Genomic DNA, 26,323 nt, shown 5'->3' on the forward strand with positions numbered 1-26,323 from the left:
GCACCCCCGTGGAAGATGAGAGCACAGCTTCGGAGCACACAGAGGTTTGCCGTTCCAGGTTTGGGGAGGGAGGGAGAGGGGGAGGGGGACGGCGCAGAGGGAAGGGTGTTGAGCTGGCCATGGGGGTCCTTCGACTGGCGGGTGGGAGAGCAGGGCTGTCCCGTATGAAACATCACATCACATGTGAGCAATGCGCCTGGAATTTGTGGTAACACAGTGGAGGAAGGATAAGGTCTGGGTGGACAGTGGGTTCTTTGATTGATGGGGGTCCCGGCCAGGCTGGGGCCTTGTAAGGTACCTCAGCCTTGGACAGGTACGGGGGCCAGAACGGTTGGTCGGTTTGTTTGTTTGTTTGTCTATTTCTTTCGTTTTGGCTCTCCTGCGGCTACTGCCCAGGTTCGGCATGTTCTGGATATATTTGCTTTGCTCTGTTACAGCCTGAAAGAGTGGGCAGGACAAAGGGTTGTTACTGGAAATAAAAGACTTGCCCAAATCGTTCTAACAGGAACGTAGCCTATGTACCCCTATGTGGTTGCGAGCTATGCTGGCGAGGGTTCATGCCTTCGGTAGGGTCACCCATGCCAGACAGGTCAAAACCATAGGACCAGATACACTACATTCTTGGGCAGGATGAGCTCATTAGCCTTCTGGCAGTCATCCTAGGAGAAGGACAACTCTCATCCCAAACCCGGGCAGATGGAGCTCGCTTAGCCCTGGAAGGCCATCCATCTCAGAGAAGGTCACTCTAATCAAACCTACGTCCTGAGGACCTCGCTGCCACCGTCCAAGCTTGCTTGGCCCTGGCAGATGAACCTCAGGATTAAAGGGTGGGTTCAGTTCCGCGCATACTGCATCTCACCTAAAAAATCCATTGCGCAGGCTTGAAGGCTTTACCCACATGCAAAAAGTCCTGCAGCGACGGGCGAGGGTCGAAACGGTAGGTGAAAGGTGCACTGGGAGCCGCAGACTCAACCCTGCATGCAGGCGGTTCAGGATATTGGTCATTTGAGACTGACGGAGATGAGAGTCTCTTGGGGCAGCACCCTGAACGACCAAGCAGCCTTTTCAAGGACAGCACTGCTTGCTCCACTCGGAGAGGGGCCTAGAAAAGGTGGCCTAAACAAAGCTCATCTCCACCTTCACCCGGTTGGTTAACCGCAGACCGACGGGCATCTTCTTCCAATGCGGTCGCACAAAGAGCAAAAAACAAAGGCATGCACCTGCCTCCAAAGGTGTACTCAAATTAACTCTAGCATGTTGGAACATCAGAACCATGCTCGACTCTGCCAATAGTGGACGTCCTGAGCGACGTTCTGCCCTAATTGCCCATGAACTGGCTCGTCTCAACATCGACATTGCTGCTCTCAGTGAAGTTCGCCTTCACGAGGAAGGCAGCCTCAGAGAACATGGTGCCGGTTACACACTCTTTTGGTCAGGTAAGCCCAGAACCGAAAAACATCTCTCAGGTGTCGGCTTCATGATCAAAAACTCCATTGTCCCTAAACTCGAAAATCTGCCGACAGGTCACTCTGACCGCATTATCTCCCTACGCCTTCCACTAAACAACAACCAACACGTTGTCATCTTCAGTATATATGCCCCAACTCTCCAAGCTGACCCTGCTGAAAAAGATAAATTTTACACTGACCTGCGCTGTCTTACCCAAAAGGTGCCCGCAGATGATAAGATCATTATCCTTGGTGATTTCAACGCCAGAGTAGGTAAGAATTTTGAAGCCTGGAAAGGAGTATTAGGCAAGCATGGTGTTGGAAACTGCAACGATAATGGTCGACTTCTGCTAGAATTCTGTGCGGAGCAACAGTTCACCATCACCAATACTATCTTTCAGCAGAAAAATAGTCTGAAGACAACCTGGATGCACCCCAGGTCTAAGCATTGGCACCTCATTGATTATGTCTTGGTGCGATGGAGAGATGTCCGCGATGTCCTCCATACCCGCGTGATGCCCAGCGCAGAATGTCAAACAGACCATCGGCTTGTGCGCTGTAAACTCAACCTTTATCTCAAATTCAAACCCAAGAGGGGCAGTATCCCAAGGAGAAGACTCCAAGTTAATGATCTCCAATCAGCCACAGTAAGAGAAAGATTCCAGGCAAACCTTCAAACTAAGCTTGATAACCATTCCACAGATTCTGCAGTTTCCTCTCCCGAAACAATTTGGCAGCATATTAAAAGTAGCATCCTCCAATCCTCTGAAGAATCCTTAGGGTTCTCCCTCAAGAAGAACAAGGACTGGTTTGATGAAAATAATCAAGAAATCCAGGAATTGTTGAGGAAGAAGAGAACTGCCCACCAAGCACACCTTGCACTGCCATCCTGTCACGCTAGAAAAACAGCCTTTCGTCTTGCTTGCAGCAAGCTCCAACAGAAACTCCGTGACATCCAGAACAAATGGTGGACCGATCTAGCTGCAAAAACTCAACTATGTGCAGATACAGGGGATCACAAAGGATTCTATGAGGCCCTGAAAACAGCATACGGGCCTACATACCAAGTCCAAAGCCCACTACTCAGTGCAGATGGTCAAACGCTTCTGACAGATCAAACCTCCATTCTGAATAGATGGTCTGAACACTTTCAGACTCTTTTCAGTACCAACCGTGTAGTACAAGACTCAGCAATTCAGTCCATCACACAACAACCGGTGAAATACGAATTGGATACTGCCCCCACTCTAGGAGAAATCCTCAAGGCCATACAGCAGGTGAAAATCGGCAAGGCAGCTGGGGTTGATGGAATCCCACCTGAAGTCTGGAAACATGGGGGCCTTGCACTCCATGCTAAATTTCATGAGCTTGTGGTGCGCTGTTGGGAACTAGGCGAACTACCATCAGACCTTCGTGATGCAGTCATCATCACCTTGTATAAGAAGAAAGGTACTAAATCAGACTGCTCAAACTACCGTGGTATTACTCTGCTCTCCATTGCTGGCAAAATCTTGGCAAGAATACTCCTGAACAGACTAATACCCGCTATAGCAGAAGAAATTCTACCTGAAAGTCAGTGTGGCTTCAGAGCCAACAGGAGCACCACAGACATGATATTTGTTCTCAGACAACTGCAAGAGAAGTGTAGGGAACAGAACAAAGGTCTCTATGTAACCTTTGTCGACCTCACCAAGGCTTTCGATACTGTGAGCAGAAAAGGTCTTTGGCAGATTTTGGAACGTTTAGGTTGTCCCCCCAAGTTCCTTAAAATGATCATCTCACTTCATGAGGATCAGCACGGCCAAGTCAGATATGGCAACACACTTTCTGAGCCCTTTCTAATAAAGAATGGTGTGAAACAAGGCTGCGTTCTCGCTCCTACCCTATTCACAGTCTTTTTTCAGTATGATGCTCCAAAGGGCCACGGCAGACCTCGATGATCAGGACGGTATCTACATACGATATCGTACTGATGGAAGCCTATTCAACCTAAGGCGACTGAAGGCCCATACTAAGACCCTTAACCATCTTGTCCGGGAGCTACTCTATGCTGATGACGCCGCCCTTGTTGCCCACACAGAAGCAGCTCTGCAGCGTTTAACATCCTGCTTTGCAGAGGCTGCTGAGCTCTTTGGGCTGGAAGTCAGCTTAAAGAAGACAGAAGTTCTCCATCAGCCTGCACCTCAGGAAGTCCCCCACCATCCCCACATCACCATCGGCCAGTCAGAACTCAATTCAGTCCAACAGTTTAATTACCTAGGCAGCCTCATCTCCTCAGATGGTAAGATTGATGGGGAGATAGACAATAGGTTAGCGAAGGCATATAGTGCTTTTGGAAAACTCCATAAACGAGTATGGCGTAATAAACACTTGAAGAAAAGCACCAAGATCAGTGTTTACAGAGCCATAGTGTTGTCTACTCTTTTATATGGTTCCGAATCATGGGTCATCTACCGCCACCACCTGCGTCTCCTAGAACGCTTCCATCAACGCTGCCTCCGTACAATCCTTAACATCCATTGGTCAGACTATGTGACCAATACATCTGTTCTTGAACAGGCAGCAATTACGAGTATTGAGGCCATGTTGCTGAGAACGCAACTGCGATGGGCAGGGCACGTCTCTAGGATGAAGGACCACCGCCTCCCTAAGATCCTGCTCTATGGTGAACTTGCCACTGGCTGCCGCAAGAGAGGAGCTCCAAAGAAAAGATACAAGGACTCCCTGAAGCAACAACTCAGCCTTGGGCATATTGATCACCATAACTGGTCCACTCTGGCCTCTAATCGGGAGGCCTGGAGACAGACCATTTATAACGCTGCTGATGCTTTTGAGAAAGCACGCAGGATCACTCTTGAGGAGAAAAGACAACGCAGAAAGAATCGAACCTTGCAGAATATACCATCTAAGGAGTCTTTCTGCTGTGTCTTTTGCAACCGGACCTGCCTTTCTCGTATTGGCCTTTTCAGCCACCAACGCGCTTGCATGAAAAATGGGTAGAGCCCTTCCCAAATCTTCGTTCGCGAAGCCTAGCCATGAAATCTTACCCATTGCACGTCTTGACTTTAGAGTCATGAATAAACACTACACTCCTTAATACTAAATTTCTACAGCTCATTCTTTCATCACTTGCTATGGCACACTCACATTTTATATCTTCAGTTCTCCTATGCACCTTCAGTTTGTGTATGTGTGCACGCGTGAAATAACTACAGCAGCACAGTAATGTACTGTTGTAAAAACAAAATCCAAAACTCTCCATGAAAGAATTTAGGAGGAATACTATAAAAAACCACTAGAAGGAGCTAGCACTATGTCTAATTTCAAAACAGTACAGTCATTTAGAGATATTGTTGGTTTAAGAGGCAAATAATGTCTTTGTTGTTGAGAAAAGTTGCATTTGTATTAATTATTAATTTCATAATCAAATAAAGAAAGTTTACAGTAGTCACTGACATTCTACATATCTTTAATAAGAAATAGTCAACTTCCTATTTTGGTATAGCATTTTACATCTCTTGAAAAATTAATTTTACTACAAATATTGCAAATAATGTTATAACTGGCAGTCATATATTCTGCGTTGTAAAAAAGGAACAGTTGGCCACATGACAAAAAACTTGATATGCTAAAGTAGCTGCTCTCTTTGATAAGCTTTATGCAGTTAAATCTCTATTCTGTGAAAATCTAGAGCAGATTCACTCCTGTAATATAACTCTCTTTTCTCTCTACTGACAGAGATGGACTGTCCCCCCTTACAACCCAACTAAACAAAGACTTTTTTAGGTTGCCAAAAATATCACTGAATCTGTCCATAAACACACTAACAAGAGGAGGTCTGATGGCAGAACTACATTGAGTGTAACCTTTTCTTCTGAATAGTGTACATTCTCTTGTTTTCCTATTAATATAAAATATGGAATTCACTGATAATTTTTGAAAGACTAATTCAGTTGCAAAAAAGTGCACCTAAATTGCAATAGCGGTTTAATATGACAAAAGCAAATATAAAACTAAGAAAGCAAAATATATACAATACCTATTCTTTGCATGCTAGTCAGGCAAATTGACTTCTTGTCATGAACACTTACTGGTCTGTAGTTGCTTTTCTCTGGCATGCATGTCAGCAAATATTTGTTTGAAATGGCTGGTAAAAGCAGCAAGGTCAGCATCCAGAAACACTGGTCCTTGTTCTTTCTCTTTCAGTGCTTGACTTTGAGCCTTTAGTCGTTCAATTTGAGGTTGAAGGGTTGACATTCGGATGATTTCATCCTGCATGTTTGAACAAAAAAAAAATCAAGATAAAGCTACTTGAAAAATGAAATCCATAGTGCCATGAAATCACCACTGTTTCAATGCACATTACACATCTCTTCTGCTTCCAAATACATCAGTTACAACACAAGCAAAACCAGTATTTTAAATCTCTCCTCACAAATCAATACCTCTGCTCCAAATACGATTGTTGATTGATAGCACTGCTTAAAGACACTTTAAAGACACTTTTGCAGAACATTGTCATGTTATTAGTGTAATGCTCAAAGAGAATAAGATAGATAGTACATTAATATTTCATGCCTAAGGAACATCTTTTTCACGTGAAGCTGGGAAGAGAAAAACACGTGTCCCATAACCCTGGAGTCTGTTAGATTATGTACTGAATCTCTGTTAGATTATGCACTAAATAGTGGCCAAACAGTCTAAATAGCATGAAGCAGAGAAGGAAAGATGAAGATGCCCAGTGATTTCTAGCAGCCTCACAGGAATATATCAGAGTTTGAGGTTCAAGTATAGTAGGATAGGTTAGGTCAGTTGGAAGGGACCTACAAAGAACATCTAGTCCAACCACCTGACCACTTCAGGGCTGACCAAGTTAAAGCATGTTGCTAAGGGCATTGTCCAAATGCCTCTTACAAACTCCAGAAAGCCTGCTGCACTGTTTGAACACCCTCCCAGTCCAGTCTAAACCTCTCCTGACACAGCTTTGGACCATTCCCATGCATCCTGTCACTGGATACCAGAAAGAAGAGATCAGCACCTTCCTCTTCACTCCCCTTCCTCAGGAAGCTGTAGAGAGCAATGAGGTTGTGCTATTATACCTTCATGAGACCTTGTACACATACAACTACTAAGTAAAAAGAAATGAGGAAAGTAAGCCAAATGTATAGTTCATAGTAGAGCTACTCAAAGGGAAGCTTTCTGCTTGAAAACACAGACCCTCTGTAAGTACAATTCCAGCTTGGAAATGCCTGAAAATAGAAGTAATAGCACAGATCTAAATTTGGGTTTCAAACATTGTTTTCTGTTTGAGAGCTTTTGGAGTCAGAGACTCCCTAAAGTCAAGCTTCTACAAGTATGTCATGCAATTTATAATTCAATACTACATCTCAATATATTCCTGTACATCAATATTAACACAGAGCTCTCTACAGGAAGAGAGATATTCGAATTTCTATGATGGTGCAGCACAAAAATTAAAACAATTAGGGAGAATAATAAATGAATTGGTGTAACTATTTTGCACAACTACTGTGATTCTGTCACACTATGACAAAATAATATCCTCCTTTTGACTACACAATCCACCCTGAAGCAGAACGCAGGGTATGTATCAAGTAAAATGGTGTGCAATGGTAGAATTTTGGAATCTGAAAACAATTTTCTGGCACAGATCCTTAACAGAGGTGATGAGCAACAATTTCTAAGACACAGATTCTTACAGGAAAAAAAAAAAGGAAAAATACTTTAGGGCCACAGTTCCCTAGCTTAAAGAGTCTAAGCATCTTAATAACTAAATATTTTAAACACCCACATGTTGGGTTCTATTGTCTCTTTATTACTTCACCAGTCTTTCCTTTCCCTTCCTTGAATAAGTTCAATAATTACTTTGTAAAGACAAGGGTTCCATTCACCATTTTTATGTTGAAATAGAGTTGGTCATAATCTGTCCCACTGTTAGAACGCCAACGAAGTACAATATCATAAAAAACTGGGAGAAGAATCTCTAACCTTGCATTTTTCCAACTGAGTTTTTACTGTAGCAGGATCTGTTGCTGGTGTGGGTTGTGCTTTCAGCCAGTTTTCTGCAGTAATTGTTGTCTGCTCCAGTTGCTGCAGCTGGGAGTAGAAGTCAATGATGTTATTTTGGTACTCCAGCCATGCCAGTCTTTCACTCAGCAACTGACAGAACTCAATCCAGCGGCTCTTCAGCTGTTCTGAGGCTTGTCTAATGTTGTCAGGATTCAGGCCCTCTAGAAACACGGGAGATGATGATGATTAAAGATAAACAAGTTACAAAGACAATAATAATAAAAAAGTAATATAATTTAACAATTCAATTTCAGGTTTTGAGAACTCATAAATCCAGTTAATGATTTATCATCAAAACACAGTCCTGAATATACAGATGTTACACATTAGTGGAGAAAGCATATCAAAAATATTTAAAGTTGCTGCTAGGGTACTTTTGTTGCTATGGGAATGAATTATAAAGTACATTAAAGTACAAGAATGGGAATAAAGCAGAAAATAGAGATACAATACATAAAGCTAATTAAAACTGCTGTAAGAAATAAGAAAATGCCTGACAGCTGGATTTTGAAAACTACGTTTGGACTGTAATTAGATTTTAATGTACAAGACTGTTGTTGGATTTTCTTTCATAAAAAGACTGATTTAAATGAATGGGAACTACATTCCACAGCTATTTGGAGGCTGCTGATAATCCCTCAACTTTTGCATTACATGTTATCTTAGAAATATCATAAACACATGATCAGATCAAATCTCCATCCAGGCCAGTCCTGTGTGTCCAACAGTGACAATCAGGAGACACTAAGCACAGAGACGAGAAACCATAGGTGATGCTTCTCTATGATTATTTTCAGACCGGGTTTGGTTTCTCTGATATAGTTTGCCTATTTCTGTCTATTGTTCAATAATTATGCTTATAATAAAGTTCATAAAGTCAAACTGGCTTTAGTTATTACAGACAAGGCAATTATTTAGAACAAGTTAAAGATAAAAGAGCTCTATATTCTATGTGAATAAAGTGAGGCAATACATATGAAAGACAAGCAAAGGTGTCTTACAATAACAAAATTTACAATTATACTGAAACTTGAACTCAGGCTAACTTCAAAATGATATTAACTTAAGCATCTCATTTATTCTTTCAATGGAAGTTTAAATCTAATCCCTAACCTTTTTTTGGTGTAATGACATGTAACGATACATGTAGCAATAAGACCAATCTTGATTTCAAAAATAAATTTCTCAATTCGTTAAGCAATGCTATATGCTGAAGAATATTTTTAATATCATCACTTAGTCATACACTAGCTAACCAGTAAAACAGTTTTTATCAAAATAATCAAAATTAAAGTATTTTTCTTAAAAGCAAGTTTAAAAGCAAATGAGGCAAAAGACTTAAGTGTTCCATTTCTGCGGTCTTTAATACACTATCAAATAAGGTTTATCTGGTTTGCAACCTGGACTCCCAATCTGTAGGAAAATTTTTTTATCAGGGATAAAGAATAGTAAAGTTGATGAGCAATTTTGTAAGGTAGGACACAGGAAATGAAGTTCTAATTACTTCTAAATCCCTTAAATAAAATAAGTACTAGAAATTTATTACGTTAAAATTTTCTAGGGAATTACTATAATGCATGCTATATAGAAATCACACCAAATGATAATCCAGGATCATGTCTGTTGTGGAGCACCATAGTGCTCTGGCAAATCCTATTCTGGATCCAGCTCATGGCTACTAATTTCAGAGTTGCTTGGGAACAGCCCACTTGGAAACAGACTGTGCAGTACCTGATAGTGGTTCTCTGGATATGCTTTGTTTCTGGGGTGCTGCCCTAGCCAAGTAAATTGTACACGATTTCAAAAACCAAAACTACAGAAAAATAGGAAGCCCAGTGCTACTGTGAGATAATGGCAACTGTGCTGGTTGGAGCAGTCACACATACACATTATTTACTCTAAAAACTGAAGAGCACAGTTTAAGGACTGTTCAAGAATATAAAATGAACCTTAAGAGGTAAACAGTATTTTGACATGTCTTAATAAAATCCAAAAGCAATGTGGTCTCCCGTGAGTGTGTGTGTGCATCTGGAGATGTAGTACATATAACTAGATTTTATTAAAGTGTAATGTCTAAGTAACATACAGTGACATGTGAAGAGACAGCATAGACCTGATTGGCATAGCACATGTGAATAACAACAATCACAGATGATCAGGCACATAGATACTGAACCTTAACAACAGCAAGAACAAACAAGTCTTATAGAAGATAAGGCTTTTAACTGTGTATTTGAACAATTTTTTTCCTTTTCTGTTGTGAATTTAGTTATAAAAATGCTGTATACCCATAACAGAGAGCAGATTATCTTTGCCACTGTGTTCATGATTACCTCTGAACCTGGAAGACAATGCTTATGAGTTTGGCGGAATAGATATAAAAAGATCACTTTTATTTATTCCTCCTTTCCTCTCTTTTCAGCTGCCACAATCTCCAAGGTACCCTTAGGCAAGATTATGATTACCAGGTGAAGTGCAGTCATGGATTCCCCATGTATAATAATACTTTTCACTGCAATATTTTCTTCAAGGATTCAGAGAGGACTATTTCAGATGATCTTTTCTCTTTTCTTCTTTTTACTCATATGTCCCTCTTAACATAACATTTAAACATGTGAAAATACCCAATATTCAATTTTTCATTAATTCTTTTCTGTAATATCTAAGCTTTGAATCTAAATGTGATTCCACAAGTCCACAGATAAAAAGATGCTTTTGCTCTTTGTGTTACTGAAGTGGACAGTACAAATCTGGTTTGTGCTGAGCCATGTTTGGTAAAAGATTGCAGAGACACACCTCCATCAGGCAACACAATATCCTACTGAAAGGAAGACCTATCTGAAAATCTCCATAGCATGTGTTTTTAAACTCTCTTAATTCACAGTCCACTCAGGTAACTCAAAGTTCTCTATCACATGCCGGTATGTCATTGCCAGAAGGATGTAAGAAAATGGCTATTACTTGCACTTGAAAACTTTCGGGTAAGTTTGTAAATTTTTTTCCTTTCAAACTAGTCCTTTGTCTCCTTGAAAATGACAAATTATTATTTGAGAAGTTGATATGAAGGCATAATTTTAATATTTTTATTTGCTCACTGAATTGCTGAAAATCAAGAATTTCACAGAATTGTTAGGATTGGAAGGGACCTCTGGAAATCTTCCAGTCCAACCAACTGCCTAGGCAGGGTCAGCCTGAGTAGGTGACACAGGAGGTTGTCCAGGTGTGTTTTGAATGCCCCAGAGATGGAGACTCCACAACCTTCCCGGGCAGTCTGTTTCACCCTCAATGTAAAGAAGTTTTTTCTCAGGTGGAACTTGTGTTTTAGTTAATGGCCATTGCTCCTTGTCCTGTTTGAAACCTTCCTCTGTGATAAGTACTGTTTTCTTCATTAACTTTAGCAACCACCAGCTTTCATTCATGATGTTAACATTGATCCCCTTGTTCTGTTTCATTTATAGTAGAAAGACATACCAAAAGTTTACAAACAGATCCAGAAACCATATAAAACCCATTCTCTGGTAAAATATTATTTTATGAATAGTGCATGGTTCATAATCTTTTCATATTCTAAAAGCTTCTGATATAATCATTGAATAAATATACTGTACCCAGAGGAAACAGATCATTATCTGAAGTGCATCTATTAATTTTATTACCTTATATATGGCACATAACAAATTGTGCCTGAACATTTTTAATTGTGCAGCACCTCACATGCAAGTACTTTGGAATTGCCACTTAATATGAAGTAAATCTTATTAAGTGCATCTATCATTTGCCATGGTTCTGTGATAGAACAATTTAATATTATTGTGGTTTTTGTATCTTTTGACTCCTGTGTGTTAAATAGTAACTCACAAGATAATCTATATCTTCTACAGAACAGTGGCACTTAAATATTAGATGTTTTATCACAACAAATTCATTTGTATTCATTTAAATACTGCCTATAGAAATTCTCTGAGTATTCATTTTGATGCCCTGTTTATTTTATTCTAAACTACTATAATAGTCAAGTGTTCACTGAAACTGCTAAATTGCTTCACTCATGCATCAACAGATGTGTTATTCCATTTTAGAATATAGTTTAGTAAAGAAAAACAAAATAGATATTTTTACTAGAAAATGGGAGAAATATGGAAGTTTTCTTTGATTGTAATCATCAGACTTCTTTGAAAGCGTGGGCAAGGAGAGGCAAAGCACAGATCATGTAGAAGATGGGTGGTTGGATAAAGAAGCATCCACCAAAACCATCAATGATTTCCCTTGTGATGGGAAAAGTCCTTCAAATGCAATATTCAGACACACTGCTTACAAATACAAGAATAGCTATGCTGTGTGACAAGGTAGTTCTTTCTACTGCAAAATATTTTCGCTGACAATGGCTGAAAACATTTACATAAGGCAAGAATAGTGCCCTGTATAAACACATTTCCTCAGAATAATTTCCTCTGACCTAAGGAACAAACAAATGAAACCTTAAATAAATCAATCCAATTATCTCCAGAAATTGAATCCTATTTTTTGCTTATTCCCTCTCCTATCACAGTAAAAATAAAAGCAAGAAAGTAAATATAAATGATACAACAATGGAGTTCACCACCATTCTGAACTTGCTCTTACAAACCACCAGACATCTCATCTTTTCATGCTCTTTATCTGTTACATTTGGAATCTTGTTTAGGAGCAGAGGAAGAACATTTTATATATTAACTAAAGCCAGGAATTCAGTGATAGCATAACTGGAATCTTAAAGAGTCTAATTATTATTAGTCCAGATCTAATTGACACACAATAAGTGAAATTTAACAATGCAATTAAAATTGTCATCACTTGACTTTTGAACTCATTTATGCTGTAAATCTGTTTGCCTTTTGTAGTCTTTTAATTACAAATTACACTGCAAATGCATGACAATCATCAATTGTATCACTGACTGGTTTCCCTAAAGAATAACAAAGGGAGCATCATCATTTTTGATCTGTAAATTGTGGTAGTTAAAAAGGGTTTTCATTCAAAATAACACAGTACATCTTTCCTCCACTAGATGTTAAACTGCAGACCTCCCACAAATCCATAAAGGCACATTAAGTTCAGTTCCTTCCCATGTTATGGAAAAGAGTTCCAGCACTAGAACAGGAAGGTATGAAGGCATAGTCAGGATACTCTGCTTAACATTATTCTGGAGATTCTGCAAAACTTTCTTCTTATTCTTAGTGAATCCAGCAATCAAAAGAAAAAAAAAATCCTACAAGCCAAAGAAAGACTATAGAAACTTAGTTGAATTACTGTGGAAAATATAAAGCTGCATAACTCTACTACAGTTTGAGATGCAGTTTTAAAATTAAGTTAATATTTTTACATAACTTTTAGTTCAATGTTAATTGAACTAAATCGCAACCATTAATTGTAATTGCAATAGATGATAATGATTTGGAAGAAAAGACAAATAGAAAATATGTTCTATTCAAAAGTACAATGGCTTTACATGACAGTTAACTTTGTCTACCCTCAAGGAGTAATTTTGAGCACTTCGCAAGATATTCCATTTGCAAATCTTTTTAAAAATCATCTCATAGTTCTCATCAACTAATGTTAATTATTTAATTCTACTCTCTACCACTGGTAATTACTGCATTCATTAACCATTTCAAACACTGTTCTTCAAATTGCCTTTGCATTAGTGGAGCAGCTGAAAGTCCCATAAATATTTAGGGCTTCAAGTCCAGAGAAATTGTTTCTTTTTTCAAAGGGATGGTTCCTTCCCTAAAACCATGACAAGCAGGGATCTTCATTTTCACAGCCAACTAGTCTGTCATCAGTGCTAGACTATTTTTGCTACCAAGGTTACCACAATATACGGCATGACATAGATCTCAGAGCAGCTGACAAAGTTGATGAAGCTGATAAAGTCAAAGCTGGCTTAGTTAGTCCACCCTGTGCCTGCACCCCAGTTGGAGGATGTGCTTCCTACAAAAAAGGTGTGATTTGTGACATAGTGGAAATATTTATATGCACATCTAGCCACAGTGGAGGTCATGATATCTATAAACCATGAATAAGAATAGACCCATGGACTGAGGGAGAAAAAGGAGAATCTTCAGTCAAAAACACATAAGAATAATTAAGGCAGAATGTTAGTCTACTTGATACTAGACACGTATCAAGGTAGTACAGTACCAGGAAAGTATTATCTAATATGGCAGTAGGTTCTGCGACTAAAACCAAAATTAGTCATCATAAAGTACTATACAAACCAAAGGTACTAAAATTGGAACTCTTGAAGTGCAAGTCTCCATTTGGCCAAAGGAAGAGTGGCGCACTGTTAAATGTGCCCTAGACAGATTCTGCCCAAAATAGCAACCTCGACGTGTCAGCACACAAATTTCAAATGCTTCCTTAAAAGTCATGTACAGTCAGTTCTTCCAGGCAGAAAACATGTTAAAAAAAAAAAATCAGAACTTTTTATGTACTCAACCACAAAACAGCCCAAATTGTTTCAAAGAGAGTGCAGATGTTACCAGACTCCCTTCAGTCTATTCAGTGAGCCTCAGAAGGGAACCCTTGAAGCACTTGTTACAGTAATGATAATTAAATATGCACCACACATTAAACAAGGCCACTTTTAAAATATTACACCTTTATATTTAAGCAAAATAATCTTGGGCTTTAATCAAATTTCTTTAGCTTGGCCAGTTAGTACCTCAAACTTAAAGCATTTCACTTTTAGCTATTTAATTCTTGGTTCTTCACTGTAACAATTTAATAGAAAATATATGTTCTGAAGCTCAGTGCATTCATCATCTGTATTTCTGGTAATCATATCAGCATGACAGATGTTGGCCCGTGTTTAGTATTTTCTTGCAAAGTAAGACATTCTTCAATATCAAGGACAATGGCATGACTTACAATTTTACTTTCATTTACCTTTCTTTGGGGTTAGTTTTTGCTTTATCTAGAAATCCAAAAGAATTATATAATATCATATTTTTAAAAAAATGCAAAACCTTACAGCTATTTTTCTTTGTAAAGAGTTGTATAAGTTTTTACATTTATTATCTTTGAAAAACCAAATGCCAAAAATGTCTTCAAAATCCCAATGTTGTATTTTCTATGATACAGAACATTACAGCAATATGTATATTAAAAAACACACATTTCATATTAAAAGTCAGGAAGCACTTTTTTTCAAACTGTTTAAAGTAATGCCTTCAGAGCTTTTCTAACTCAGATGTGTTAAAGTACTTCAAAAGCTTAGCATGCTCACAAAATAAGATTACAACTTAAGTCTCTCCACAGAACAGATTGTTAATATACAGTTCATTACTGTGAGCAAGTTTTACACAGATTTCTTTTCATGGTACTAAAGTGGTAAGACTTTTTTTTTTTCCTCTTTTCTAATTAACAGATTTAACATTCAGAAATAATAAAATAAATATAAGGCAATATCACTTTACTGTTCCATTTGGACTAATATAATTCTTGTGTTAAATATAAACCTGTATGTTTATCAAATCTGTAAGAAGATTATCTAAACCAACTCCCATGTAATTACCATTCACCATCTGTTCCACCAGGGCCTCAGCTGATCTGCTGGCATCTTGCAGTTTTCTGTACTTCTCAGGCTTTTCTCGCTGGATGGCCTGCAGCATGACAGGAAAGGTGAGTATTTCAACAGAGGGATTTTGAAGAAGAAAGTAATTAATCTCAGGGATGCCTTCTGATTTCTCAAGACCATTTACCCCTCATATTGCCCTGCCTGCCTCCTGATTTGCAATGAAAACAAGCAGGTACCACATATAAACAGGAAGGGAGTCGAAGTCAAATACAAAAAATGGAGAGTCAGAACACAACAGAGCTGAGAACACATCAGTATTTTCCAGACAAATAAAAGAAGTACAACCTAAGAGCTAGTCAAAGCCCAATATTTCAAAATGAAAATATTCGTTCAACAGAAATTCCTTGTGGAAGAATAGAGTAGCTTATTTCTCATGTTAACAGCAAAAATTGAGCATGCTAACCAAATCACAGAGATTCATAGTATACTACAGTATTGAACCCATATACAATTTGATATTGTATGATATTGTGTTATGTTACTATTTTGTTTGGAAAAAAACAACCTTGACCCTGTAAAATGCTTATTAAATAGATATCTAACATATATAAGACCATATACAGCAGACATCCATCCATGAGCTATTGAGTAAGAGAGAGAGTTAACTGCAGATTTAATTCAGGCTTCAATATTGTAGCCAATACTCCTGATTCACCTCTCTGTATGCAAAAATTTCTCATCCATGTTCAGGCTAGCACTCAGGCTAGCTGTTAAGGCCTAGTAAATCTAGCTGCTAAAATTACAGGATATAGAAGAAATCTAAGTTTAAATTTCATTTTACATTAGTGGCAATACTGGTGGAAAGTAAACTCATTTTAGATCTGACAGCCCATCAATGTTGTCTCGTAATCAACATCATGAAGTCACTCCACTGATTTTAAACTAACTTAGTAGCATAATTTAGGTGTAATTTAGAAGCTCTAAATCAGAAACCCAAAGAAGCAGCATGGGGCCACAGTCAAGTTTGATACCAAAAATAAAACAGACTATATACCTCCCAGAGATCCTGACCAACACAGTCTCCCAGAAATCAAGAGTCCCTCACTTTACTGCAGCAGATACACACATACAAGAGCCTGTGTCCCCACAAGTCCTACATGGTATATATGGAAAGGTAACACACAGTCCTGGATGCAGCTTCTCAGACTGGCTGAACCCACTAGGCTTCCCGATCACCTTATTTATTCCCACAACAAAGGGATGTGCTGGGTGACTGGACTCTTCGGGGGAAAAGGTTCCTTAAACTGGAAAGAAAGCTCAAGCAGGTGTCTAGGAATGCAGGATTTTAACAAGGGAACCTTATACACTTACACTTGACAATACTATTTTTCAAATAGATCATTATGCCTACGGAATTAATATAAATATCTTTGCATAAACTCTCTTAAAATAACATGTAAAGTGTAATGCTTTAAACATCTTTAGTTCAATAAGAAAGAGCTCCCTGAAAGACTTCTGTAGGTGAGGAGACATTCAGAACTTGAAAGAGAAATTTTCAGTTAAATTAACATTTTTCCACAGCCTACCTATAACTGACGATCATTTGTGCATATAGAAATGGATAAACAGCAGGCTTTCTAACATTACCTCAAAGCTTCTATTAAACACTTTCACTAATACAATTTTGAATAAATAAAATATATAAAGAAAGGTTACTAAGAGAATAATTAGGGATGAAAATATTTTGGATTTTATAAACATGGCTTTAATACATTATCACTGAAAGATTATGAATTTTAAACCCAATAAGTTAAAGATGATTATATTAATTATCTGTAGTTTTTGTAGGCCAATGAAATCTTGTACCATTTCACTGTACAATTTAAATATTTTCCAAATTAAAAAAAAAGTCTATTAATTCTCTGCAGAGATCTAAAGTTTCTTAGAGAATCTTAATTAATACTACTCTGTCTATAATGTCAGGTATAATTAACATGAGAATAACTACTGAGAACTGAAATGAATCAGTAAAACACTAAAATATATTGAAAAAATTCTACTCTGTAGAATGTCTGTAATGCCAGGTGTGTAATTATCATGAGAGAGCACAAATGAATCATAAAAACCCCTCATAAAATATACTAAAACTTATCTTTTTAAAATATAAAAATGATATGACATCAGAGCTTGTGGAGGTGAACCCTTCAGGGCCCAGTAATGTGTTTTATGTGCAGGAAAATGTGGAGAAATGTCCACCTCTCTCCTGAAAGTTTACAGTTTCCAGGTCCTGGTAGAAAATATAAGCACTATATGTGAAGTCCTTAAATAAACATAAAAATTTGGTACATATTAAGCTTTCTGTCAATTACTTTTCTCCATTCATTTTTATGTAATTAGCATATATCATGAAAATGAAGGCCCAGCACTGGTTACAAGAAGACAATTGCTTACACACAAAAAAGCACAGTGCAAGCCAAAGCAGAAAAGCCTGTCTTCTTGTTCCTTGTACAAAGACAAATTATGTGATCCTGGCAGAAGGGAGGAAATTCACTCTAGTTACTTACAGCACTAACCACACCGTCCTGATATCAGTCTGTACACGCTGCCATGCTTTGCTGAACTTGCAAACTGCATCTTGGATTTTTAAGATTTTAAAGAAGGATTTCCATAACCTTGCGTAAAGTGCCTAGAAATGAAGGGAGCACTACTGGAAACATCTCTCATTTATCTCTTTGGCTCTGTTTTCTTTATTTTTTGCTTTACTGAAGGGAACCATACTCTCAGCTCAGGTTCACTTGTGACACCAGTGGAATGGGAACATTTTGAAGAGGTTTGCAAAGTTTTGAAACTCTTAGGTTCTGTACACTGTAATAGACATCTTTGGACTCTAGTGGCAAAGCTACTTCAAAGTATTTCCAAATATTTACTTCCTCCTTTTTTAACTATTTTTGTTTTCTGCAAAAGATTTTTTAGAAAAAAAAGGACACCAATAAGAGAGTAAAAGGTTGGCTTTATGGGCTTTTGTCTAAGCAGGGATTAATTCTCTTTTGGACTGCTTTCTAACAAACAATGCAAATGTATTATAGCCTAATCTTAATTGATTGAAAGACATTATAAATTCATCTTTAGCTAAATGCCAGCCAAAGGTGGAAAGGCTATTTTCAGAATACTAAACATTTTATTTGACCTTGGGACTTTAGTTGGCAGTTAACGACTTTGTAACCTACAAAATTCTGCTGGTTGGAGAAATTTGGATGTTATTCATGTATCAAATCAACATCCTACTTTTAGAGCTCTGTGAAAGGGTGCAGGGTAGTAGTACTCCCTGACCTCCTGTGATGGTGACCAGTTACCCCTGAGGGCAGGAGAGGGCAACATTGTCATCACCAGCTCTGACTGTGATTCAGCTCTCAAATACACAGGCCCAACAAAGCATGTCTGAAAAAGGTCACTAAACCAAAACAAACATATGAAAATGGAGTTTCTGAGAATGTCAAGAGAACAAATTTAATTGTCTGGAATATCTGACATTTTCCCTTACATCTGTTCCTTATATGTTTATCTTTGATTCTGAAATTCTAGGTGCTGCTTCTTGGCTAGCCAAAACTCCTTTCAAGGAGTTTTATTTCCAGTTTATTGTTGTATAATCTCAAATCTGACTTATTAAGCAAGATTTTCTATCAGAAATTGTGGGTGTTTTTTTTGCACCTGAATCTTCCTATATTTGAACTTGCAATATTGAAAGACTAAGAAGAACAAAAAAAGGCCAGAGTCATTGTTAGGTCTATTTTTAGTAAAATACACATACCAACTGTAAACTTTTAATGATGTGATGCAGTATAACAATTTTTACAGCATTAATGTTTGGATGTCTTCATTATTTAGGAGTAGTATGGTTGTACAACAATGAAACTTCTATTCCTATGGCATCCCAGTCTCTCTGGTTAGGTAAGGCGAGGGCCTCTGTAGCAGGGAAGGACTATAAATATTTTTGCTTCTTCCCAAACACAGGAATGGACTTTTTGCACATGTCTAATATATTCAAGCTACATAAAAGAACTGCCAAAGGCTAATTTCCTGCCAGGATATGAAGGGCAGCTGGCTTAGCAAACAGTGTCATTGCATTCCATACAGCCTGCTCTTGGCTCTGTCTCCCCCAGGCCTTCTCTGAGTTGGGATGAGAGCAAGCTTTTGCACTTGATGCATCATCAGTGATGGCAAAAGAGATTTCTTTGTGGCTTTCGTTTCTGACATCTGTGTCCCTCCATCATGCAGTAGATGCACTTCCACTAAATCTTATGGAAATGACCCCTCATCCATGAAAAATAATGGGCAGGAGCAAGCTGCCCCAAGAAAAAAATCCTAGTAACCTTTCCTCAAAAGAACACCAGGAAAGAAAGTTGTTAGGACTCAGCACCTGCTATGGTAGGGAATAAATGGTAGGTTTGACGTCAGCCAAGCACAGGTGTTCTGTGCTACACCAATATATATGTTATCATATGGGGAAAAAACCCCAAATGATAAGGGGTAAAGTAAGGGTAAAATTGGACTTCTGCATGCATGTGTACATGGAGGCATGCATGCTCGTACGAGTACAACAGAGATGTATGACTATGTATGTCATTCCATGTCCTGGTTTTGTCTGAGATAGAGTTAATTTCTTCTCAGTAACTGGTACAGTGCTATCTTTTGGATTCAGTATAAGAATAATATTGATAACTTTGATGTTTTGAGCTTTGCTTTTGTTTATCCTAAGTCAAGAACTCTTTTGTGTCTCATGCTCTGCCAGTGAGGAGATACATAAAAAACCCAGAAAAGCTGGAAGGGGGCATAGCCAGGACAGGTGATCCAAACTGGCCAAAAGGGTATTCCACATCATAGAATGTCATGCTCAGTGTATAAACTGGGGGAGTTACCTGGAAGGGGGGCCAATCTGAGATCAAGGATGGGGTCTGGCTTTGGTCAGCTGGTGGTGAGTAATTGTGTTGTGTGCATCAGTTGTTTGTTACCTTTTTTTCCCTTTTTATTATCATTATTATTATTTAATATTATTATATTTTACTTCATTTCAATTATTAAACTAGTCCTGTCTCAACCTGCAAGATTTACTTTTGATTCTCCTCCCCATTCCACCGGAGTGGTTGGGGGGAGGTGAGTAAGCAGCTGCGTGGTGCTTAGTTGCCAGCTGGGTTTAAAGCACAACAGCACAATAAAATCTATTTCAACTATCACTCACATATGTTTTCCTTTTTTGCATTTCATCTTTTTTTATATGCCTTCTTAAACTTTACTAGTGATTATAATATGTTAAAACCCACACTATCTTATTTTCCATTGATTTGAAGCTCATTTTGAGGGAATTGAAAGGAAAAGTTTTAGCAAGCATCAATGAAACTGTTCAAATCAATGAACTGAACAGTACTTTCTGCTTTGGCTATAGTTTTGGGATAGATACAGAGAAAAGACCAGGAAAAGTCAAATCAGGACAAGTTTTAAAAGCTGGCAGTTATAAAAACTTGGTTTTTAAAAGTTTTTCTAAAAAAACATGTACAAAGACTTCCACTAACTGAAAACCACTCAACACAGAATCCATGTAGTATTTGTCAAGTGTCATCTTTCAGAGTTCTGTCTATCAAATTAGTACATGTAATGAGAAGGTTTTCTCCCTTAGAATACTTAGAAACTTCTAAATGTAACTTGATTTTCTCAATAAAAATGTTCATTTAAAAAGCAGTGACACCTTTGAAATTAAAACCAGTCTTGGTCTTTAAAAATATTTTCAATGTAATGAAGGATGCATATTGATTTTTCCTATATCTATTTAGAATTATTGGTTTGTCTCAGACTGCTCCTGATACAAAGCAGATCCTTTTCTGCACTACTTTACTGAAAAGAAGCTGGAAATTGGTCTCTTGACAATTCAGTTATTCGATTTCCAAAGAGGTCAAAGGAACATCTTTGCTATCTCCTGCTGTTCTGAGTGTCTTGAATTCAAACTTACAATGCTCATGCACTGGTCAAATACCACACCTCTTCCTCCAGTTTAATATATGTTTTATATACGTTTCCACCAACTGAAATGAGACCTGAACAAATGTGGTAAGGTAGTGGCTTCCCAGTCCCAATGTTCTCTCTCAGCGCCAACAAAGGCGAGGCAAGAGCCAGTGGCAACTCCAGCTGGGACCAAAGGAGGGGCTGTGGTTCACCTACCTCCACCCCTTTACTTGCAGTGATCACCCCCTGCTTGGAAGCAAAGAAAGGATAGAAGGAGGAAGGTGAACCGTGGCTCCTGGATCCTTTAATGCTTTTATAAAGTCTTAGAAACTGACAATATGAGGTGGAACATGTTGGTTAGGGAACCTGACAGTGCAGGTATCCAGTGTAATACATCGGCCAAGATGAGCTAATTTCCATCCTTGAAAATTATATGTTCCTCAAGACGGGAATATATGAAAGGGAGAGGAGTATTCTGTTTCTATTTTTTCCATTTTTTTTCTTTTTAAATTTAACCTACAATGAAGATTGAAGAACTCAGAAAATTAACTGTATATCTATTTATATATTAGATGAATCCCATTAACTCAGTATGGAAGCACTTGAACTCATCAAATCTACTCTGTATATTTGATCCATTTTGCATATATATGTATTTATGTATATTTCACGTAACATGAAGTGGTGGCATGAACTAAATTCAAGATATTAAATTTTAATGGGCACTTTCCAGCAGTTATATTATGACAATATTAACAACTAAAATTGTTGCAAGAAAACTATGATTTAACATGAAATTTTAAAATGTATATTTAAAATCACAAGGTTCCATGTTCCTTAATCTTATCTTAGCTGATTTATGATGGACAAGCAGATAATTAGAAAAAACAGCAGCAAAACTAACTTCAATACAGTAATTTGTTCCTTCTTTAGGTGTTCTAGGAATATTTATCACCATATGTTTTAATGAAGTTCCACAATATACTATGCTACTATAAGAGTTAATCATAAAAAAAAATTCCCCTTTCTCTTACTTGGAAAAAAAAAGACATTTTTTCACCGATCTACAAAAAATAAATAGGGAAGAAAATTTGTAACGGTTTAGTTTTCAAGGGCTAAATCCAGTCATTCAGATCTTAACACATATACACAAGCACAGCTACTCCTTAAGCAATGCAGAATGATTCATTTGGGCAGAAGTAGACAAGAACAGTTTTTGATTCAGGCATGTTACTACAATAGAGTAAAAAAAAAACCCAAAAAAACAAAACAAAAAAAAACCCTGTGGAGGCTGCTGATTTTCATAGATATTTTACAGCACTGTAAAAGAGAATAGATATAGATTTTCTTTAGCATACACTAAAGTGACACTTTTCACCTTCTTCAATTTATGCACATGTAATGTCTAATTAAGTTCTTAGTATAGAGGGATGATGCATATTTAAGAAATGATATATAGGCTTTGATTTAACTCTACCTAAGACTTTCATAAATCTAGAATACCTTAATTAAATATGAATATGTATGAACAACAACAAAAATAATCTATGTACTCACACAGCCTATGTAGCAATTTTGGTGCCAAAACCTGAAATTCACAGAAACAGCGAGCACTTCTAAATTTGTCTTGGACAATCAACGCTTGCCAGTCTACATTTGAACCCACTTAAACTTGGACTTTGAAAGCCCTTTGACAAGCTAATACAGACTAACAGACGTATATACAAGCACTTTCTCCTACATTGACTCGTTCTCTGAGATCTGAGAGATTGCCTTCTTTTCGAAAGATTGCAAACTCGGGACTCTGAAGCACGGCTTCGGAGCGGGTCATCCAGCTGTGGAGCTCTGTTGTGTCAGAGTCAAACCTACGAGACACAAAAGTGCAAGGAGACATTTAATTTCCACAGTTTCCAAAAACAGGGTTTAACGGTAAACATGTTTAACCCATTGTTTAAACAAGTGAATAAGCAGCAATTTCTCTCAGCGAAAGACAGTTTTAAAACCCCATGTGTCATTAGACAGTTCGTGAAACTATTCAGTCTAAAATTTAGGAGCACAGCAATACTTTTTCATTTTTAAGACCCTGATTTGACAGCCTAACAGATGCAGTGATTTTCACAAGAAGGATTCTAATTTTTCAAGCTGATGTTTTTAGAAGACATGAAACAAATGTCTCTCAGAGTACCACAAGTCCTGTTGGCTTAGCTGAGGATGTAAGGCCTACATGGTTGACTAAATGCAGCCTTCAAACCTGTGAGATTTCTGTCCCAGCTTGTGCCGAGGATATTGTGAAGGATATTCAAGCAGAAAATTTGACGATAAGAAAGGACCCTCTTCTGATTAAATCAAATTTGTTGTAGAATGTAATCACTAATAAACAGTAAAGTATAATTGTCCTACAGTTAAAGCTTTAGAAATTGAAATTAAGATCCCCAACTCTCTGCACATACTTTATAACTAGTTTTTACTCTGTAGTCCTCTTTACTACAGTCTAGATTCTTTCATCAATGCCTTTAAAAATGATCTTAATTTTTGTTAACAACTCAGAAGATAACGTGTCAAAATGCACATATTTAAATTACTGATGTATACAAAATTCAAATGGTGATTCAGTATCTACTGTAGTTTTTAAAACAAGAAGCTTCAAAAAATATTTTTTCTCAGTTGTGCCACACTGTCTGCTTGATTGCATTTCTTTATCGAACTATATGTTTTAATATTTATATCTGATTTGCAGCTGATTTTCCTTCTGCAGCAATATAGAGAATGCAATGGAACAGAAAGACCTGGGGGAACAAAAGTCCTAGCTGTATCTTTAGCTTGCTTTGTGACTATATGTTGTATCATTTGCATACAATTGAAAATCTACTAACAACGGTAACTTGAACAATTATACCCTTGGAGGATTTAATTATTTTATAAAAATATACTCCATTTATACAAGATCTAAAATGTAAGGATGTAAGGTAAAATCAGGTGATACAGAATTCTACATATACTGAAATGAAAACTGAATATGAGAAACAGTTCCATGCTTTATCTAATATTTATGCCTCCCTTTTTTTCCTTCTGCACTGTGATTTTTTTATTCATAAATAATGAAAGCAAGAGAAAGAAGAATCACACACTGCCTTAATCCCCGTCCAACATCCTATATTCAAATTATAAACTCCTAGGAATAATTTTGATAAAAGAATTCCTGATAATATTATTTGAACGCTCATCAAAGGAGTAAAAATGTGACTGTGAAGTAATGGAAGGTTCAGAGATCTTCATTTTTATAAAGTACTACAAGTTCAGAGGCAGGAGACAAAATTCCCAGATAGTTCAAGGAATCTCTGTGTTGGTAACAGATTCTAATCCCTGAACTCAAACTACGCTGCCAGTTAAGGGCTTCTTACCTCAGCTCTATTTCTGATCATTAAATCAACTGTAATTCTTGAAACATAATGTTATGCAAATTATAACTGCATATTTGAGAATCACAAAACACTAGAAGTCTGATAACAATGAAGACAAGTTTTTCAGTCCCTCAGTACCAAACTCCCTTGATTACAGGTAAAATTGCACGACTTCTAGTATTTGCTCCATTCTGAAACTGCAGGTAAGTAGGACTGGTGAGACCATCTCCCTGAAAATTAGCCTGGTATTACCACAGTATAGGATGGAAAACTGGTAGAGCAAAATATTTACCAGTGATCATTTCTTAAATAAAAGGATTTAGCCCTTGTCTCTGCAACACCTTCCTTGGAAGAGAAATGGGAGCATTTGGGACAGTTTTGACAGCACAACAAAATAATCAGAAACACATCTCATGGCCCACTGAGCCATCAGATGGTGATAAGTATTAGACACAGATCTTTAATGTCCCTTCCAACCCGAAGCATTCAATAATGTGATATGATTCTCTGATATGACAGAGCTGATCTCACATAACGAATGGCTCTGTCACTTGGAGTTTCTTTTGGAGATAAATATAACTCCACAAACAAAGCCTACAGCTCAAATAAAAGGGCAATAAAGAGGGGACAGAAAAGAATTAAAATACATAAAAGTCTTCTAAGTAGCATTTTGCAGCACATAAATATCCTTAAGATAAAGATGCCTTTCAATTACCTTGGGGGAAAAAAAATTCTCTCATGTTCAGCTTGTATAAAAAGAGGAAATACAGGTAGAACATGACATTCAAACATTCCACTATAGTAATTGCATATTTCATTTCTGAGGACAGCTGCAATTACAAATTATATTAGCTCTAGATTGCTATCAAAGAATCAATAGAGTATTTAAATCTCCTAAGCATAACAATACTTTTGACATAAAATAATGCAAGATTACCTTTTGGATCCAACAAAGTTTAACGCACGTAGAATTCGTAAAAATAAATTTATGGAAGATACTAAACCAAAAATTACTCGAGATATTATTCTAAATAAATACCTTAATTTATTGTGCACATTGGCTTGCTCCCCACCTAAAAATTTAATTTGAAGCAGAGGATTTATTCTTTATGCAGCCCTCATGGTTTTGTTTTCCAATTTGTCTTTTCTATGGCTGTTCCATAGAAAAGAGAGATACTACCTTTTACTGGTCCCACTGCCCTCTCTTTACAGGCCAGTACATGTCAGCTGAGTCCAAATAGAGTCTCTTTTTACTCCAGAGCATGTTTGAGAAAGCATCTTCACATTTTTAGTCCATGCTGTTCAAATTTTCATGGAAATCCCCCACAAATTGATTTTCTGGATCATCCTAAGCCATATGTCCACTTCAGATTCCCATTCCAAACTCTCTTACTGAGATCACCATGTATTTGTTCAAAATTAATTCCTTGTTCTGGCGGTTTTCCTTTTCTGTATTAAATACATTATAAACCTCACCTCTGAAGCATTTCACAACTTAGTTGCATCACGTTTTTCTCTTTCTGTGCAGGAAACTCCAACCCAAATACCCAGTAGAGTATGATACTCTAGTCCTAATAGAAGTTGCCTATCTAATCAAATAACTTCTGGAAATCACTAAGTAACAACAAGAGTTATTTTGTTTATATTTCACAATAAAAACAAATGTAATTTTTTATTAATACTCAAAGGGTTAACTGACTCTAAACCTTCAGTTTGTGCAATATACCTTATAAAGGCCTATTGTGGTTCTTACAGCCATCATCATCTAGAGAAAGACAATTGTATATTTTAAATTTATATTTCTGCCTTTTCTTACATACTGCCACAGTAAG

The 26,323-nt window shown here is 37.4% G+C and overlaps 1 protein-coding gene across 12 annotated transcripts in view; it reads right to left on the bottom strand.

Moving 5' to 3' along the window:
• Positions 1–26,323, bottom strand: part of DMD (dystrophin) — a 1,013,774-nt gene that overhangs the window by 679,147 nt on the left and 308,304 nt on the right. For all 12 annotated transcript variants that reach the window (XM_027688940.1, XM_027688937.1, XM_027688948.1 and 9 more), the window contains 4 exons: positions 22,832–22,955; positions 15,094–15,181; positions 7,458–7,699; positions 5,540–5,720 (listed from right to left, as the gene is read on the bottom strand). In XM_027688940.1, coding sequence (XP_027544741.1) covers positions 5,540–5,720; positions 7,458–7,699; positions 15,094–15,181; positions 22,832–22,955 — 635 coding nt within the window. The remainder of the gene's footprint in view (positions 1–5,539; positions 5,721–7,457; positions 7,700–15,093; positions 15,182–22,831; positions 22,956–26,323) is intronic.

The sequence above is a fragment of the Neopelma chrysocephalum genome, unplaced genomic scaffold (assembly GCF_003984885.1).
Source record: "Neopelma chrysocephalum unplaced genomic scaffold, ASM398488v2 Primary Assembly neopelma1_76, whole genome shotgun sequence".
NCBI classification, from domain to species: Eukaryota; Metazoa; Chordata; class Aves; order Passeriformes; family Pipridae; genus Neopelma; species Neopelma chrysocephalum.